Here is a 17,333-nt window from a genome sequence, read left to right on the forward strand (position 1 = left end):
ATTTAAAATTAGCTTTTATTTTGTTTGAGTAATTTTATGTGATTTTGCCTATTTATTAGTTTTACTTTTTTATATTTTATTTTTATTTCAGCTTTAGTTTTAGTTATTTTTAGCACTTAACATATTTTATTTCAGTCTAATTTTTGTTTAAGTTTTTTAAGTTTACATTTTCATCTAATGCTTATATTTTATTCCAGTGTTATTTCAATAACGAAAAACATTTTTTAATAGTTTTAATTGTGTGCTGTATATAATACAGATGGGTGAATGAAATTTTAATTTATTTATCATATGATGAGAGTAACAGCTATTTATGGGTTGAACTATGAGGTGATCTGTTGTTAAAATATTGCTTCATGGATGATTGCATTGAAGGAAGTATATTGTTGGAAGGAAGTTGGTTTCTATTAGTGGTATAGGTTTCATTTCAACATTGCAAAGGTCACGCTAATTGCTGTAGGTCATATTTCATAGAATCCCTCATAAACAGAATGTTTAACAAATGGGCATGAGTGAATATGTGTCTGTGTGTGGAGGTTCTGTGTTTATCACATGTAAGGTAGCATTCATAGCCTACAATATAAATATATCCATGTTTGGAATTAAATTCCTCCAATACAACAATCTCCATCAAAGCCTTTTCTCAAATATGTCCAAGTTCTCTTATTTATTCTCTGGTGGTATTATGAGAGCTTTCACTAATGATCTTTTGTGTTGATTACAGATTCAGACTGCGGTCCGCCTGCTTCGTCTTACTATGAAACCCTTAATCTCAGTTCTTCAACAATGCCTACTAGTAATATGCAATACAATCTCAATAACAATTTCTAACTATTTTACATTTTGCAGAATTGGTGTCAATTCGTACAATTCATATTTCACTATTTGTTACATATTTGTTTTTGTACAATCTCTAACACTCCAGTCATGGTAATGTTTAGTGGTGGATCTCATGCTTACCTTTTTTCTAATAATTGTATGTTGACCTTCACTCATTGTGTTTTGTGCTGGTTACAGATTCTGGCTGCAAATTTGTTCGTGCTGGTGGGTTTTTAGGCCAGATCAAGCCACGAGCACCAAAAAAGGCCAATACATCAGAAACAGCAGCAAATAGTCACAACACTACAGTAATCCCCAAAACATTGTACATCTCAAATGAGGCTGTTCTCTTCCTCAAAGGCTTGATGGTCACACGCGTCATGCCCTCGTTCTACATCGTCATCATCCTCATTAGTTTGCCCCTGAACGCTTTGGCCTTGGTGACATTCACCTGTAGGATTCAAGTGAAGAAACCAGCTGTGATCTACATGTCTAACCTGGCGTGTGTGGACCTGCTCTTCACCCTGCTGCTGCCTCTGAAGATCCACTACCAGCTGAACGCTTCAGATTGGGTGTTCGGTGAGGTGGCGTGTCGTGTGCTCAGTGCTGCTTACTACTGCTACATGTACTACTTCTCTCAATGACACAAACGGTAGAGATTAGGGGTGTGGGCGTCACTTGTCATGACGTGCTGTCTCAAACACAGAATTATGTGTACCTGTTCTCCATCCTCTCCTGCCTCTACTTCTTCTTGCCACTGGTTGTCACCTTAGTGAGCTACTTTACCATAATATATGTGCTCAGTGCAAAGTCTGATCACTTTGCAAAATCTTCATCATCTTCAGACATTCGAAGGAGAGCTGTGATTATGGTTATCACTGCGCTGATGGAGTATGTTGTGTGTTTCGCTCCAACCAATGGCATCCTGTTGTACCACTGTGTTCGTTTAGCTAATGAAACAGAGGGAGATTCATCATATGTTGTTTACCTGTTGGCTGTGTGTTTGGGGAGTGCAAGTGTTTTTCTTGACCCTCTTCTGTTCTACTACGGCTCGTCTCAGTGCAGACAGAAAATCAGATCTGTGTTTTTGTGCAGGAAGGCAAAAAGAGCAAACACACCATCAAACTGATGAAATGCTCTCAATACAGCTGCACAATACAAAACAAAATTGAAGTGGATCTCTCTTATAACAACTGCCATATATATTCTTGCTTGACAAGTTCACTACATTGTATTTATCTGCCAGTAGCCTATTAACCGACATGAATTATTCAATTTACTATATCATGCAGTATATTAACAATATGTAGCTACCGTGTTATGTCAGTGAAGGTTTTGGATCAGTGTTTATAATGCATAATAGGCTATAGTATCTGTATATTATCATACAAACATATGTATAATATATGTCTCCCATATCCATCTATATTAATAAATAAAATAGTAATAAAAATAAATAAATAAAAGCTGTAATAGCCTACCATTTGACTGAAGCTATTGGATCATTGCACAGAGGCTGTGATTATGCAATCAAGCATGTTAGTGTTAATCCATATGTCTAACCAACGTAAATAAACTAACAGCATGTACTTTTCAGGCAGACAAATATAATCGGTTTAATGCGTTTTAGATATCTAGCTTTTTCCTAAAGTGAATTACACCAAAACGCGTGCAAGATTTTGCACACTGTTCTGGAAGACGTGTTCCTTTCCAGTCAAAGTTTGATCTAGGCTATTGTTTTCTTTTATGTTACGTTTTTGATTTGGCTCATCATGTCTTAAAAGTACAATATGTAAGATTTTTTATTAAAATATAAAAAAAAACACTTGCACAGTGTTATATATTTATTTCAATTGTGATCTTACATTATCCAAAATGTTTCCAAGAAATAATAAATTCAGAGAAATTCACAATTTAAAATATTGACTATAAATGTTAAAGAGAACTTGGTAAAGACAGAGTATGATAAAACCCACATTAAGTGCAGACAAATTTTAGTCCAGATCAGTAAGCTATTTTAATAAAAATGTATATTAAGATATAAATTAGATCATCTCATTTATATGAAACAACTCAAACTAGAATCTACATTCAAACCATATGGGAAAGGTTTTTAATGTGGGTTTTATCATGTATGACGTTGGAAATAATCAAAATATTTGAGTGAGTGTGCAGTTCAACTCTTTACTTAGAGAGAGAGAGATTTACAGATACATATATGCCTATTATAAATGTGTCTTTTGTGTGTTCACACCATAGACTGTAAAAAAAACAAGTTCACATATTTCCAATATCTAGCCTACTGTAATGTTGCCCCAGAAACCATGTGGAGTATGTTTTAATGCAATTGATATCTACCTACCCTAGCTCTATCTAGCTAATTGTTTATAAATAATAAATGTTGCATCATGCTAAACAACAATAACTTTAGCAGATTATTTACCATAGGCCGACCTCAATTCGTGTCGCTGTACAGCCTCCCCTAATCAGGAACAACAGGGGCGTAAAACTGCCTGGGACGTATATCTACCGGCTCCAGGTCTGCAGCCTCCCCCTACTCAGACAAAATGCAGGTCACGAATTTGAAGTCTAAAACAAAAAGTTTTAAAGAAAAATGTCAGAGGATTTCGATATAAGAGAAGAGGAGCTATGTCATACGGTGGGTCAGAGGACACCCTTCTGCCAAAACTCGACTCTCTCGTGAACACGCGTACAGCCGATGCTTGAAGCCAGTGATTATAACTTATAAAGTTTTAAATATGGATTTTTTTTTTTACAAAAACCCATCGCTTTGCTTCAGATGGCATTTATTAAAGGCACACTTTGCAGTTTTCCGTTTTTGTCAAACAGCGACCCCTAGAGTCGCTGTGGAGTACTTGTATTTAACGTTACTTTCGTAAATACCACTCACGCAGAGCCGTCTCTGCACTCACGAGTCACGACCTGATCCCCTCCCCCCTGTATACCGGTACCTGTTCAGTAGGATGGAAGCGTCGGACATCGAACAGGCACAGATACATCGAACAGTCCCACGGACCCAGCCCCAAACCCCATGCAATAATAATTAATAAAGGCTGGTTTAAAGTACTTCTTCCTGCCTCTATGTATTAAAGCTCATGGGTAGCCTAAATGGCTTCCATTCAGACCTTAACATTAAGTATTTTACTGTTATAAAATGTCAACAAGATATTTTCACCTGGCTATACCCAATGTTTAGATCTGTTGTGGTATTTATGCAAATTAGCACACTGTAAACCCGAATAAGTAAGCAGAACTTAAAAAAAGTGAGGCAATCAGTTGCCACAATTTTTTTAAGTTCATAAACTCAAACATTTGAGTACATCATCACTTATATTTTTGGAGTTTATTTTAAATATAATTTTAAATTATAATTAACTTAAATTTACTGATTAAGCAAACTCAAACATTTTCAGTTTCTGCTACTCAGAATATTTATTCATCTTTCTCATTGCAATAATTCAAGAGAACTTAAACATTTCAAGTTAAGAACAATTAAAATCAGAGTACACTAGTTCATACATTTAACTTAAAACCTTCATGTAATCTCAATGAGAACACTTTCATTAGTATTAACTTATAGTTTTAACAAGCTAGTTTGCTAACATGTTATCATGCTAACAATAGTATGTTATACAGCACTTGCTGTATGAGTACAACAATATAAAGATTTTATTTGCTCTCAAATCAAGCCGCATGCACCACTTGTCACCATGATGGTAACTATCCTAAAACCAACAATAACAGAAATTCTACTAAATTAGCATAACAAAACATTAATCACTACTAAATCTCCCACTTAACATTAATATATATAAAAAAAAACATTATATTACACTTAATTTTAGCATTTACTCTCCCATTCAAGTGACATCGGCAAAGCATGCTGGGAAATAGACATCCCAGCCGTTTCAGTTAAACTTAAGTTTGTTTAAATTAAAATAAATCATTTCATAAAACTCAAAACAATGAAACAGTTCAGTTTACTTAAAATATATCAGTTCTGTGAACTTGAAAGAAAAAGAAAGTGCTAAATACTCATAAAAGTTAATTTGACTGAACAAATTAGTTTAATTTAAGTTTGTCCTACTCAAACCAATTAATTATTTTGAGCGTTAGGGTTTACAGTGCACATACGTAATTAGATTATGCACCATTTGTCCATGTTAACAAACAATTAAAAAAAACTTGTAATACATTTTTTGTTTGTCTTGATGTAAGTAATCAACTCAGTAATTTTCATGGTGATATCTAAAGGTTAAAATGTTTACCCTATTCACATAAGAAAAAGCATGAATAGGAATAGGCTATATTTGGGTCTTTTTCTAAACTTTCCCCTAATGGGATTCTTCTGGGCTTTTTTTTTTTTTCTTACTCAGGACATATTGATGATACAAAATCAGTTGAGTTTGCTTCTGTTGCAATTTGTTCAACCTTTTTTCATAAAATGACTGGACTAAGAGTGATTAGAGAGCAGATAGCTCTGCATGCTTTCAAAATCCATATCGCTCTTGCAGTAGGGTACTGTGATGTCATAAGCCGATCGGTCTGCGCAGCGTCCTTCAAGTCCTGCGTGCTTTTGTTAATGAGAGTGAACATTTGCAGTAAAAGTAAGATACTGTTTTCATGTGTATCTGATTTGTCGTTATTTGAATAATCCTTAATAACTAGCCTACTGTACCATTTATCAATATTTAATATGCAGAGGAACGTGCAGATCACTTTAGGAAGCCACAAACCCCTTTACACAATAATGGATCCACAAAGAAACGGTGATAAGTGAAACATTTCTAGATCCGAGCTTTACTGGCAACAACACTTGAGCTCTTACTGGACATTCTGTGGAGATTTATGTCCTAACCACATGCATCAGTTTGGAGAGTGCTGCCTTATTAGACCGCAAGACCTTGCATTGTGAACTCTCCAGTGGGTTTTTGTTCACAGAAGTGCTTAATATGGAGTATTTATCATTAGCATTTATTATAATTATCATTACTTTCAGTCTGTTCAATACGTGGTCAAGTATTTCAGTTTTTAATTTGCTCCACAAAGCGAGTAAAACACTATAATGTTCTAAAATATTCCTGTATTCCTAAGCAAATTTGCACCCTATTTCTTGGAGATGCACCATTTTGTAATGGTAATGGACTATATATATATATATATATATATATATATATATATATATCCCCGTGTCTAAACTTTCAGACACACCCAAACCAATCAGCGTTCCTCTCATCTCGCTCTATCAAGACCGAAGGCTTTGGTGATGTCACCACATCTTAAACCATATCCTGTCATTTTCACGCAGAAGAAATTACTCATGAGTGAAGAACAACACTGTACATCCATGTCTATCCATCTTTTATGTTAAAGTTGTGAAATACTTTAGAGTTCGAATCTCAGCTCATCTGTATTCATGGAGAACATAAATGACTTTCTTTCCTTTACAGTTAATCAAACATTCGATGGATTAAATGGTAAGTGCATCAGCGATCTCATGAGTGTCATGACTTTCAGTTGTGTCTAGCCGATGTGATGAATTTAAATGTATATAGGTAATGTAGTGCAACAGCTGTTTATGAGACTGAAGTCTGTTTTTGTCAGATGGGTTTGTTTTGCTCGAAAGTCAGTCAATTAAAGCATTGATTGTGTTTGTGTTTTGGTTACAGATTCTAATAGAAATAATCTAAGTGCAGATACATACAATAACCAAACTACTCCATTCTCTGGAGGATTGGGCATACCAGAGGAGGCAGTTCTGCTATTTAAAGGCTTGATGGTCACACGCGTCATGCCCTCGTTCAACATCTTCATCATCCTCATTAGTTTGCCACTCAATGCTTTGGCCTTGGTGACATTCACCTGTAGGATTCGAGCGAAGAACGCATCTGTGATCTACATGTCTAACCTGGCGTGTGTGGACCTGCTCTTCAGCCTGCTGCTGCCTCTGAAGATCCACTACCAGCTGAACGCTTCAGATTGGGTGTTCGGTGAGGTGGCGTGTCGTGTGCTCAGTGCTGCTTACTACTGCTACATGTACTGCTCCATACTGCTGATGATGTGCATGAGTGTGGACAGACTGCTGGCTGTGGCGCTTCCCGTCACCTCTCTAACCTGGAGGAGTGCAAGGAAAGCCACGTGTGTATGTGTGCTGGTCTGGCTGCTGGCGCTCGCTGGTACGGTGCCGGTTCTCTCAGTGAGACAAACGTTCAATGTCAAGAAGGTGGGGGTCACATGCTTTGATGTGCTGCCAAAAAATGACTTTTCAATGCTGTTTTACTTGTACCTGTTCTCCATCCTCCCCTGCCTCTACTTCTTCCTGCCGTTGGTCGTCATCTTAGTGAGCTACTCTACCATCATATATGTGCTCAGTGTCAAACCTACTCGTTTAACGACATCATCTTCTTCCTTAGACAAGGAAAGAAGAGCCGTGATTATGGCTACTGCCGTGCTGATGGAGTTTGTGGTGTGTTTTGCACCATCCAATGGCATCCTGTTGTATCACTGTGTTCGTTTAGCTACTGGAGGAAACAGAGGAGTGAATACCTATCCGGCTTACCTGTTGGCTGTGTGTTTGGGGAGCTCAAGTGTTTTCCTGGACCCTCTACTGTACTATTATGGCTCGTCTCAGTACAGACAGAAAATCTGCTCTGTTTTGAGATGTAGGCAGGCAGAAAGAGCAAACACATGATTGTGATACCAGGAAATCTGAAAAAAAAATATATATATAATAATAATAATAATTCAATGAAAGTAGACACTTTGACATTTAAAACAACAATTACATTTTGAAAAGTTTAAATTGTCAAAATATAGAAAAAAAAAAGTAAAAAAAAAAAAATTCTTCATAAGAACGAAATCAACGAAAATAAAAGCTGTATTTAAGCATTAAATGACTCTGGATCTAATTTCAACATCATTATCATCATCAGAGGTGAGCTCTGCATTTAACAAATGTATTCATTCAAATGTATTCACAATGTATTCATTTGCCAGTATTAATAAATATATGAAGTGTATGTATTCAGTGGCTCTGCATGTGCGATGCATGTATAGATTAATGTATTCTAATCTTTAACTACAACTACATGCATACAGTATGTTTATAATATAATATCATGCTGTCCCAATTAAATATCTATCTATCTATCTATGGATTTGTGTGATTCCACAATAATAATGAATAAAAACTGTAATAACATTTTATCGTTTATTTCTTTTACACATTTTCTTTTTACATGACACACAGAGGCTGTGATTACGCAATCCTCTAGGTGGCGGTGTTTATCCATATGTCTACCCAACGCATACACCTAGCAGACTACATACTGTATGCTGTTTTAATGCCGTCTAAATTAGGCAACCAAAATATACAACTAGTCCATCGTTAATTATGTTCAAAAGGTTCTTATACATTTTGAAGATGATACTTAATTAATTAAATGGTATGCGTAGACAATTTTAGCTGTATGGCAATTTGCAGAAACCATAGGCTACATGTTGACCGTTGAACGTGGGTGATAGAAACTAGATAGGCCTATTTTGACAGCAGTAAGTAACAATAAGCCTATCAAGTGATTGGTTGTTTGTAAGGAATTCACTTACCCTACCTTAAAAGACAGTCATCACTTCTACTTATATCTTTACTGATACTATAAATTCTTAAGAGTCTTTGAACTGTTACGTCATATTCTTAAAGAATTCTGGCGAGAGAAAAACTGACGCTTCACAATAATACAGCGGAATGGTTAGCTCATAGAAAGGAAGAGCACATTTTGTTTTTGGAAATGTCAGGTACATTGAAGTTATGTATTTTCAGCATGTAACTGAGGAAATATATAGGCTACATATTTAAACCTGTCCCCATGAAACAGGCTACCTGTGTAAATGCGTCGCTCTGAAGGGCGTGTCCCAGGTAAGGTCACATGACTTTGCTTAACGGAGCTCCGCACCTGTTTATAAAGAGCTGATTCTTTTTACATTATGAAAACAGTCAAGCTCAACTAATTACAGTCTTTCCAGTCAATTTCGCCGGAAAATGGCTCACCCATTGACCTGGATTTACGCCGTGCTTCTGTTAATCAGCGTGAACCTGTCAAGTCAAAGTAAGAATTTGTTTGTTACGTTTCTCACGAAACGTGTCTCAATACTTTCATGTATGAAAACGTTTTATTTATTTATTTCCTACTGATAACCACTTATAGCCTACAAGTTACAAATGTAAAGAGTTATGAGATTTACTTTCTGATTTGTCTAAAAAGAGTATTATACATATAGTAGGCCTATATAAAAAAATATAGCCTACTTTTAGGCTTTTAGTATATAGCCTACATATATTAATATTAATATAATATTTAAGGACCTTGCCGTTTTAGGTATGAAAAATTTGATTTCACATTGTTTAAACCTGCCTACCTATATGTGGAACAACAAGTTTTTTAATGCATGTTTTCTTCTGCTATGTTTAGCCTTTGCTATGAGTAATAATAGCATGGCTCACAATAGACATTTGTTCCTTTACAGCAGACAGATTTCATAATGTAGCTTACATGCTGATACATGCTGATGCATGCAGACCATGGTGAATCTTTGTGTCTAGTATGAATCATTTAAGCTCTTAAGTGATGCATGTGGAATAAATCTATCTATCTGTCTAGATTCTGACTTGGACAGAGGCTTTACTGGTGACGAAACTGAGGAGGGTGTATCGGTGACGGCCACTGCTGTTGATGTACTGAACGGCAAGCTCACCCAGATCTTCCTCCCAGTGGTGTACATCATTGTCTTCAGTGTGGGCTTGCCAGCCAATGCATTGGCCATCTGGGTGTTCCTCTTTAGGACGAAGAAGAAACATCCCTCATCCATTTTCATGGCCAACCTCGCAATGGCGGACTTGTTGTTCATAATCTGGATTCCTCTTAAGATCGCGTACCATTTTAACGGGAATAACTGGATCTACGGAGAAGCCCTGTGCAAAGTGCTGGTGGGCTTTTTCTATGGGAACATGTATTGTTCAACTGCTTTCATTGCGTGTATTAGTGTCCAGAGGTATTGGGCCATAGTACATCCTCTTTCCCAGCAGAAAAGGAACAACAAATTGGCGACAGGTGTGTCTGTGTGCGTGTGGCTGGTTGTGTGGGTTATCACGGTGCCTCTTTATCTTTATGACCAGACCGTGAAGGTCACCAACCTTGGAATTGTCACCTGCCATGATGTCACTCGTCCTAGCCAATCACTATACCCTTCTATCTACTTCCTGACTATGGGAGTTGTGGGATTTGTAGTTCCCTGCATAGTAAATATAGTGGCGTATGTGCTGATGCTCCGTGCCTTGAAGAGCTCGATGACAGACCCTAACATCGTTCAGAAGCGGAGGAAGGCTGTCATCCTCATCGTCACAGTGCTGGTGATGTTCCTGGTGTGTTTCACCCCGAGTAACATCATGGCTCTGATGCATTACTCCCTGCTCTATTTGGGAGTACAGGACAGCGGCTACGGCTTCTACATCACCACGCTATGCCTGGCCAGCCTGAACAGCTGCGTCGACCCGTTTGTGTATTATTTCATCTCAGATGAGTTTAGAGAACATGTCAGAAACATGTTTCTTTGTCGCAGCGAGCGCACCGCACAGAGGATGCGAGTTTCCTTCAGCGCATTGAAGTATTCAAGGAAAAAGAGTACCTACACGTCAGACACTGAAAACACGCAGAGTACTTCCTACTAAGAATGATGTATGAAAACCATAAACTGTTTTATAAATCTGTGATATGCTCTATAATACCTCTTGAAAACTGTATGAGCTCTTGTTATTATATTATAATATGTTGTAAGGGCTGGAGGGAGTGACACTGAGTTATTGACATTTCACATGTAATTCAAGCAACAGGTAAACATCTTATTCCATGAAACCTCGCCCATATGTAAAAATACCGTAGGGGTTTCACCAGCACTTCTTGGAACTCCAAACTGTCATCCTGATTGAGACATCGTCACCATGGAAATGTTGTAGCATTGTTATCATGACGTTCGCCATTGTGCCTCTAGATGCAGGTTGCTTTAAGTCTCTCTGTGTTAGTGGGATTTCTCAGAATCTTCTCTCAAATGACCTTTAATCTAGTTCTGTGAAAGTTGACTGGAAGCTGACTGAATAACTTAGAGCTGTTAATAGATTTGGAGCACCTGTTACAGAAACCATTTTGTCTAAATGTGCTCTAAAAGAATGTGAATGTGTTCAATGATGTGTGAATGTATGACCAGCAAAAATAATCTTGTCCAGATTTGTTCTAAAGCACTGAATGCTGAAATGGCAGCACCATTCAATCTTATACACGTTTTCTTTTAGACATTTTTGTCTCTTTGCACACTCATGCCCGCACTTGGTTTCAAAGCACATCTGTTCGAATGATGTTTTATCTGAGTTTATTTTGTATTTGTGTGTGTTTTTTTTTTTTAAGAATTCTCAATGTATTTATCAATAAATTTGTCTTATGTTCCCTGTGATTTGCTCTGTGTGTGTGTGTTGGTCTTGTCCTCTTAACAAGACAGACTGCAGGTAGAAAATGGTCCACGGAGCAACTTTTTATATGACCAGTTAAATCATAACATCGATTTGCAGTTATTTGAAAGATATGGAGCTACAAAAAAAATTATGTGGCAAGAAATAATTTAAAAATAAACCATTGATAGAACGGTTGAACAGAATGTATAAGAAAAATTACCAAAATGATAAAAATCCAGAGCCTCTGTGACCTTGATGAAATCATGGGTTTATTTATATTATTTGTATTTAAAGAATATCTGATTAATCAGTTGTACAACTTTATCAAAGAGGTAGCCGATTTATTTTTAAAATTAACCTTAGTACATTGTAGTGTTTGTCTTATATGCCATATGCTAATGTTTTTATGAAGATTAATATATTTGACATGGTTTGAGTTGTTCAGTGTTATTTTAGTTTTCGTAATTTTGTCTAGTATTTTTATGCATAGTTTTTTATTTTTATTACTTCATCTATTTATTTTTTATTTCAGTGTTAGTATATTAGGTTATTATTAGTATCATATTAGTTGACAAGGCAACATTTCCAAGATTTAGTTTTTATTTTATTTCAACTTTATTTCAATTTAATTGTTTCACTTTAGTTTGGGTTTAAGGTAACAGTAACAATGCAAGTTTGTAATGTCATTTTGATCAAATAAATATGATTCTGTGTATTGACTGTGTATTGACTTACTGTGTTGTGTTTATTATTAATGTATTATTAATTTGTATGTTATTGTGTATACTCTTATTTTAATGTAGGCCTATTTTAATTTTATTGTTTATTATGCATTTCTTCCCCGTCTTTCTTGTGAGGAATGGACAAAATAAGATAACGTAGATTACAGATGACAATCTTGAATTCTGAAAGAACATTAAAGAATGTTGCTATCTAAGAAAAGAATAGCACGTAAATACCCTTTAAACAGCACTGTTATTGTTAAAACTGAAAAAATACTAGTTTCATATGACCCACAACACAATATTGGTCTCTCTCTCTCTTCCCACGCGCAGATCATGTGTTTGATTTCGATCAAAACTCGAAACTCGCTTCAGGATCTGACCTGGGGTGCGTTTCCCGAAAGCATCGTTGGCCAACTATGGTCGCAAGTTCATCGCAATGTCCATTGAACTCTATTGGTAACGACGGAACTTGCGACCATAGTTGGCCAACGATGCTTTCGGGAAACGCACCCCTGGTATGGAATGCGTCAAGCGTGTGACGTCATGCAGGTGGAAACTCGACGCGCTTTGAGTCCTCTGAGGGTTAATAGGTGTAGGTGTGCCCTCCCTTCTTTCAGGTCGACTAAAAACATTTCACGGAGAGGAACACAGAGCTCATACAACGCTTCAAGAGACAGACTTTTATTTAGTTTGAGAAATAACGAAAAGTTTGAAAAACACGGATTATGGCTGTCTCCGCGAGTTACTGGATCTTGATTCTTTCCGTGTGTGTGATTTTTGCGTCGGCACAGCAAAGTGAGTCGCTTTAATTCGTCCATATTTTTATTTATTTGTTTTTCTGATGTACTTTTGTTTGTAATTCACTCATTTTAATATGAATCAATTTGTTTTGTTTCAGAGTTTGGCAAATCGCGGATTTTTGTAGTCGAGGAGGGTTCAGACATTGACCAGGTCGTTAAAGATATACTACAGAGCAGCCTCACAACAGTCTTCCTGCCAATTATTTACATAATTGTTTTTGTATTGGGGTTGCCAAGCAACGCGATGGCAATATGGGTTTTATTGTTCAGGTCAAAGAAAATTCACCCTGCTGCCATTTACATGGGCAACCTGGCGCTGGCTGACCTGATGTTTGTTATCTGGACACCTCTCAAGATTGCTTACCATTTAAAAGGAAACAACTGGACTTATGGGGAAGGGATGTGCAAAGTGTTGGTGGGTTTCTTCTACGGCAACATGTACTGCTCCATCCTCTTCATCACTTGTCTAAGCGTCCAGCGGTACTGGGTCTGCGCTCACCCGCTCTCCCAGCAGAGGAAAAACAACAAGGTTGCAATCATCGTATCTGCGTGCATCTGGATCTTCATAGGCGTCAGCACTACGCCTTTGTACCTCTACCAGCAAACATTTGAAGCCACAAAACTCAACATCACCACCTGCCATGACATCACCCTTGTCAGTCAGAAGAATCAGACGGAAAACAAGATCCAGGGCGTTCAGCTGGCCTATTATTATTTCATGTCAATGGCAGGTCTTGTGTTCTTCATCCCAATGTTGGTCATCATAGCTGCTTACGTTCTTCTCCTTCGTTCGCTTGGGAGCTCCACAATTGAGGGCAGTGCCAGTAAAACCCGCCAACGAGCCGTGGTCCTCATTGTCACGGTGCTCATAACGTTCCTGGTCTGCTTCATCCCCAGTAATGTGATGCTGGTGGTTCACTACGCTGTCCAGGAAAAAAGCTGGGCCAATAACAGCTATGGCTTCTACATCACCACGCTGTGCCTGGCCAGCCTCAACAGCTGCTTGGACCCTTTCATCTACTATTACGTCTCGGACGAGTTCAGGGAGCACGTCAAGAACACGCTGCTGTGCCGCAGCAGTCGTACGGTGGACAGGATGAGGGTGTCGTTCAGCTCCATGAAGTACTCGAAAAAGAACAAAATGTACACTTCCAGCACAGGTGCTACGGAGAGCAGCACCTGCTGAGAGCGGGTCGACAAGGACCATGATGGACAGGAGTTTATGTTTTGAGCATTGACACCGTGGATCTTGTGTTCTTCACTGAATAAACTGTCTGAGAACACATGAAGGTGTCTGTGAAGATATTTTGTTTCAGCTGTTAGACCTTAGTAAACCCAAAGCTGAAGGAGCCACAAAGAGTTCGAACAGAAAAACCTGTTTCTTGATCACATGACTGTAACGTTCAGTCTAAAGCTCAGGGCCGTGAAGCCAAAGCAGTTTGGTAAAACTTGAAGAGAAGCATCTGAGCCTGGTCATTCTGTTGTTACATTTGATATTCTTCAGATGGGCCTGGCAAAATGATTTTTAATGTGAATTTGTCAGCCTGTGAATGGTTAAATGCTCTGCTGTAAAAATTAAGTATGTTTTAACTTTGTCATCCAGCCAGAATTTCTTCTGTTGTTAATACCTGATTATCAACAATACTTGCCAGTTAGTTACAATGACTTTTTTTTTTTTTTGCTTTTTTTTTTTTTTTTTTTTTTACTGTATTATATAATTAGGTCAGCCATGTGATAAACGTTTAAATTATGTTCCTAAAGTCATGCATATTTGATAGTTTCAAACAAAACAGCTGTATCTCTGGCAACAAACCTTTTTTATTTCTATAGTGGAATTCTAGAGATTGGTTCTGTGTACGTCTGTTCAAGTTGTTTTGCACAAATCCTTCTCTCACATGTTGTTTATCTTATCATATATCACAATCTCTTTATTAATTAAATGTCTCTATACATCTTTTCAGAAAATGCAGCTAATAAAACCGTTGTGACTGTTTTACCCCTCAAGGCACAATGCCTTTTCAACAAATCTTTTGTTTGCTTTAAAACTGTTTTGCTTCCTGCTAAATTGTTTCCTATGAATAATTGAATGTGGAGTATGTTATGTATGTCTACACTCTTAAAAATAAAGGTCCAAAAAGGTTTTTTTTTCACAGCAGTGCCTAGACATTTTTGTTTCCCAAAGAACCTTTCAGTAAACAGTACTTAAAATAACCGTTTTTTAATAGTGTGAAGAACATTGTAAAATTCTAAAGAACCTTTTCCACTATAAAGAGCATTTTGCCGAATGTAAAGGTTTCATTGATGTTAAAGGTTCATGGAACCAGTTTTATAAAGAGTGGATGAGTCATATGCTGTTGTTAGAAACACTGTGATCATCGCGATATATGAAACTAGCCAACCTTGTGACACAAGACTTTATGATGTCTTTGAGGCTATAAACTGTTAATGTTCATTTGAACTCTTTTAGTAACTGTTTTGTGGAGACAAAATGGGCCTCATTCAATTGCTTTGGATAAAAGCATCTGCTAAATACATGTAAATTATTAAATGTAAAACCAATTATATAATAATTTTAGCAAATTCTGCTTATGTTTAATGAACAGCACTCTTTTAAATGTACAAGTCTATGTTGTTTTGATTATGAGCATGTTTCATATTGAAAAATATCTAACTGTAGTATATGTAACTGCTGCTGTTGTGAATTCACAATGTGCTTCTTTTATCAGTGATAGTGCGACATTGTCAACTCCCTGCTTTAGCAAATATTTGGCATTTCTCTAACAATTTTATCTGTGTCAATAGAAACCCTCTAAACCTGTTTAACTAGCTTTACCTTTTCAGTCTAAACTTGAACACAGATTTTTTTTCTTTTCTAACTGAAGGAAGTGACTTTTTTTGGACTTCAAATTTAATAGAATTTATTTCAAACATGTTTTTAAATGTTTATCATCCACCAGTTGAAAGCTATACGAATCAGATTTCTTCGAAAATTGCTTGCACACTTCTGTTCAGCAAGTAGTTCTTAGTTAAAAGTATTAAAATAAGTATAAAAATAGCAAAGTATATGAGCAATAGTAATATGATGCCAGTTACTAATAATAAATGAAACGGATTAACTTCTGATTCTGATAACTTAACTTCTTTATTGGGCTGAGTTGGCTTCTACTTATAAAAGCCCATTTCTGCCTTAGAGTAAAAAACAAAACAAATGTTTGACTGTTTCTCAGTCACACTTTATTTATTATCATTGTGAATTTATACTGTTCAAAAGTTTGGGGACGGTAAGTGTTTTTATGCTCACCAAGGCAGCGTTTATGTGACCATAAATACAGTAAAAAAAAAATAAATAAATAAAAAAAAAAGGAATATTATTGCAATTTCAAATAACTTATTTATTGTAAAATCTTGTCATTTATTCCTCTGATGCAAAGCTGAATTTTCAGCATCATTACTCTCTTCGGTGTCACATGATCCTTCAGAAATCATTCTAATGCTGATTTGCTGCTCAAGAAACATTTGTTATTATTATCAATGATAAAAACAGTTATGTTGCTTAATATTTTTGTGAAAACTGATTTCTTTTTTCAGGATCAATAGAAAGTTCAAAAGAGATCATTCATTTGAAATATAAATCTTTTGTAATATGCTGTTACTTTTGATCAATTTAATACACCCTTGTTGAATAAAAGTATTAATTTGGTATGTCTTATATATCTTACAATGACTTTATATCTCATACATTTTTTTTTTTTCTTATATCTTGCAATGTGACTGTATTTCTTATTTTCAAATGTATCTCACCATTACCTTTTTACTCTTAGGTTGAAACGGACTTCCATATACCAGCCCCCCGGGTATAGTATTAATTCCAGGAAGAATGGAAGAATAGAAAGTGTCCATTCATCTCACTCATTTACATTTCCCCAATCTCAGATGAGAATTGTGTTTAGTCAGATATATGTAGCCTCCAGCCTGGGCTGTGACCACTCTCAAATAAGATACAAAATCTCTCTCTCTCTCTCTCTCTCTCTCACTCTTCCCCTCACTCTTTTTTCTCACGCTGTCTCTCTCTCTTCGGTGATCCAATTTCACACACACAGATTCTTGATTCTTGACTTCACAGCTTCCTGGCCATTTCTAGATGTGTTTGTCTTTTGATGTTGCTATGGAAACCGCACTGGTCTTGTTCGTGCCATTTAGGGTGCAGTTTCTCGCTGGCATCATTGGAATAATCATTAGACTGTGTGATAGAAGGATGTATTTGCATGCAAGTGTTTAGTGTGGGTGAAGGTAAACTCAGTGACACTGTCATGTAGATTTATATATGCTATTATGAAAATTTGTCTGAATTTAACAATGTGCTATAGTTTAAAGGTTTCCCATTTTGCGTTTAGTTTGAAGAGAATAATTCACATATATAGGTTTGGATTACATACTGTGAAGAAAATGTGAGTTGTTTTGTCAATGTAG

General features: G+C 36.6%; 3 protein-coding genes across 3 annotated transcripts; all 3 read left to right on the forward strand.

Moving 5' to 3' along the window:
* Nucleotides 1–508: 508 nt before the first annotated feature.
* On the forward strand, nt 509–7,804 carry LOC311277678 (proteinase-activated receptor 1-like; the record flags this gene model as incomplete). Its single annotated transcript, XM_084388049.1, has 5 exons — nt 509–554; nt 725–796; nt 1,018–1,444; nt 1,526–1,533; nt 6,510–7,804. 5 exons carry the CDS (start codon nt 509–511, stop codon nt 7,529–7,531), a joined length of 1,575 nt encoding a protein of 524 aa, XP_084244175.1. The 3' UTR covers nt 7,532–7,804.
* A 999-nt stretch (nt 7,805–8,803) lies between these two features.
* f2rl1.1 (coagulation factor II (thrombin) receptor-like 1, tandem duplicate 1) lies at nt 8,804–11,426 on the forward strand. The gene is made up of 2 exons (XM_084387822.1): nt 8,804–8,945; nt 9,498–11,426. Exons 1-2 carry the CDS (start codon nt 8,879–8,881, stop codon nt 10,562–10,564), a joined length of 1,134 nt encoding a protein of 377 aa, XP_084243948.1. The 5' UTR covers nt 8,804–8,878; the 3' UTR covers nt 10,565–11,426.
* A 1,150-nt stretch (nt 11,427–12,576) lies between these two features.
* f2rl1.2 (coagulation factor II (thrombin) receptor-like 1, tandem duplicate 2) lies at nt 12,577–15,014 on the forward strand. The gene is made up of 2 exons (XM_084387820.1): nt 12,577–12,858; nt 12,962–15,014. Exons 1-2 carry the CDS (start codon nt 12,789–12,791, stop codon nt 14,047–14,049), a joined length of 1,158 nt encoding a protein of 385 aa, XP_084243946.1. The 5' UTR covers nt 12,577–12,788; the 3' UTR covers nt 14,050–15,014.
* Nucleotides 15,015–17,333: the final 2,319 nt, after the last annotated feature.

The sequence above is a fragment of the Rutilus rutilus genome, assembly GCF_951802725.1.
Source record: "Rutilus rutilus genome assembly, chromosome: 18".
NCBI lineage: Eukaryota > Metazoa > Chordata > Actinopteri > Cypriniformes > Leuciscidae > Rutilus > Rutilus rutilus.

What these genes read in the sequence shown, in the direction of transcription:
- f2rl1.1 (XM_084387822.1), top strand. Translation starts at nt 8,879, where the DNA reads ATGGCTCACCCATTGACCTGGATTTACGCCGTGCTTCTGTTAATCAGC. An exon ending in CGTGAACCTGTCAAGTCAAA is followed by an intron (nt 8,946 to 9,497) that starts GTAAGAATTTGT and finishes CTATCTGTCTAG; the next exon opens with ATTCTGACTTGGACAGAGGC.
- f2rl1.2 (XM_084387820.1), top strand. Translation starts at nt 12,789, where the DNA reads ATGGCTGTCTCCGCGAGTTACTGGATCTTGATTCTTTCCGTGTGTGTG. An exon ending in TTTTGCGTCGGCACAGCAAA is followed by an intron (nt 12,859 to 12,961) that starts GTGAGTCGCTTT and finishes GTTTTGTTTCAG; the next exon opens with AGTTTGGCAAATCGCGGATT.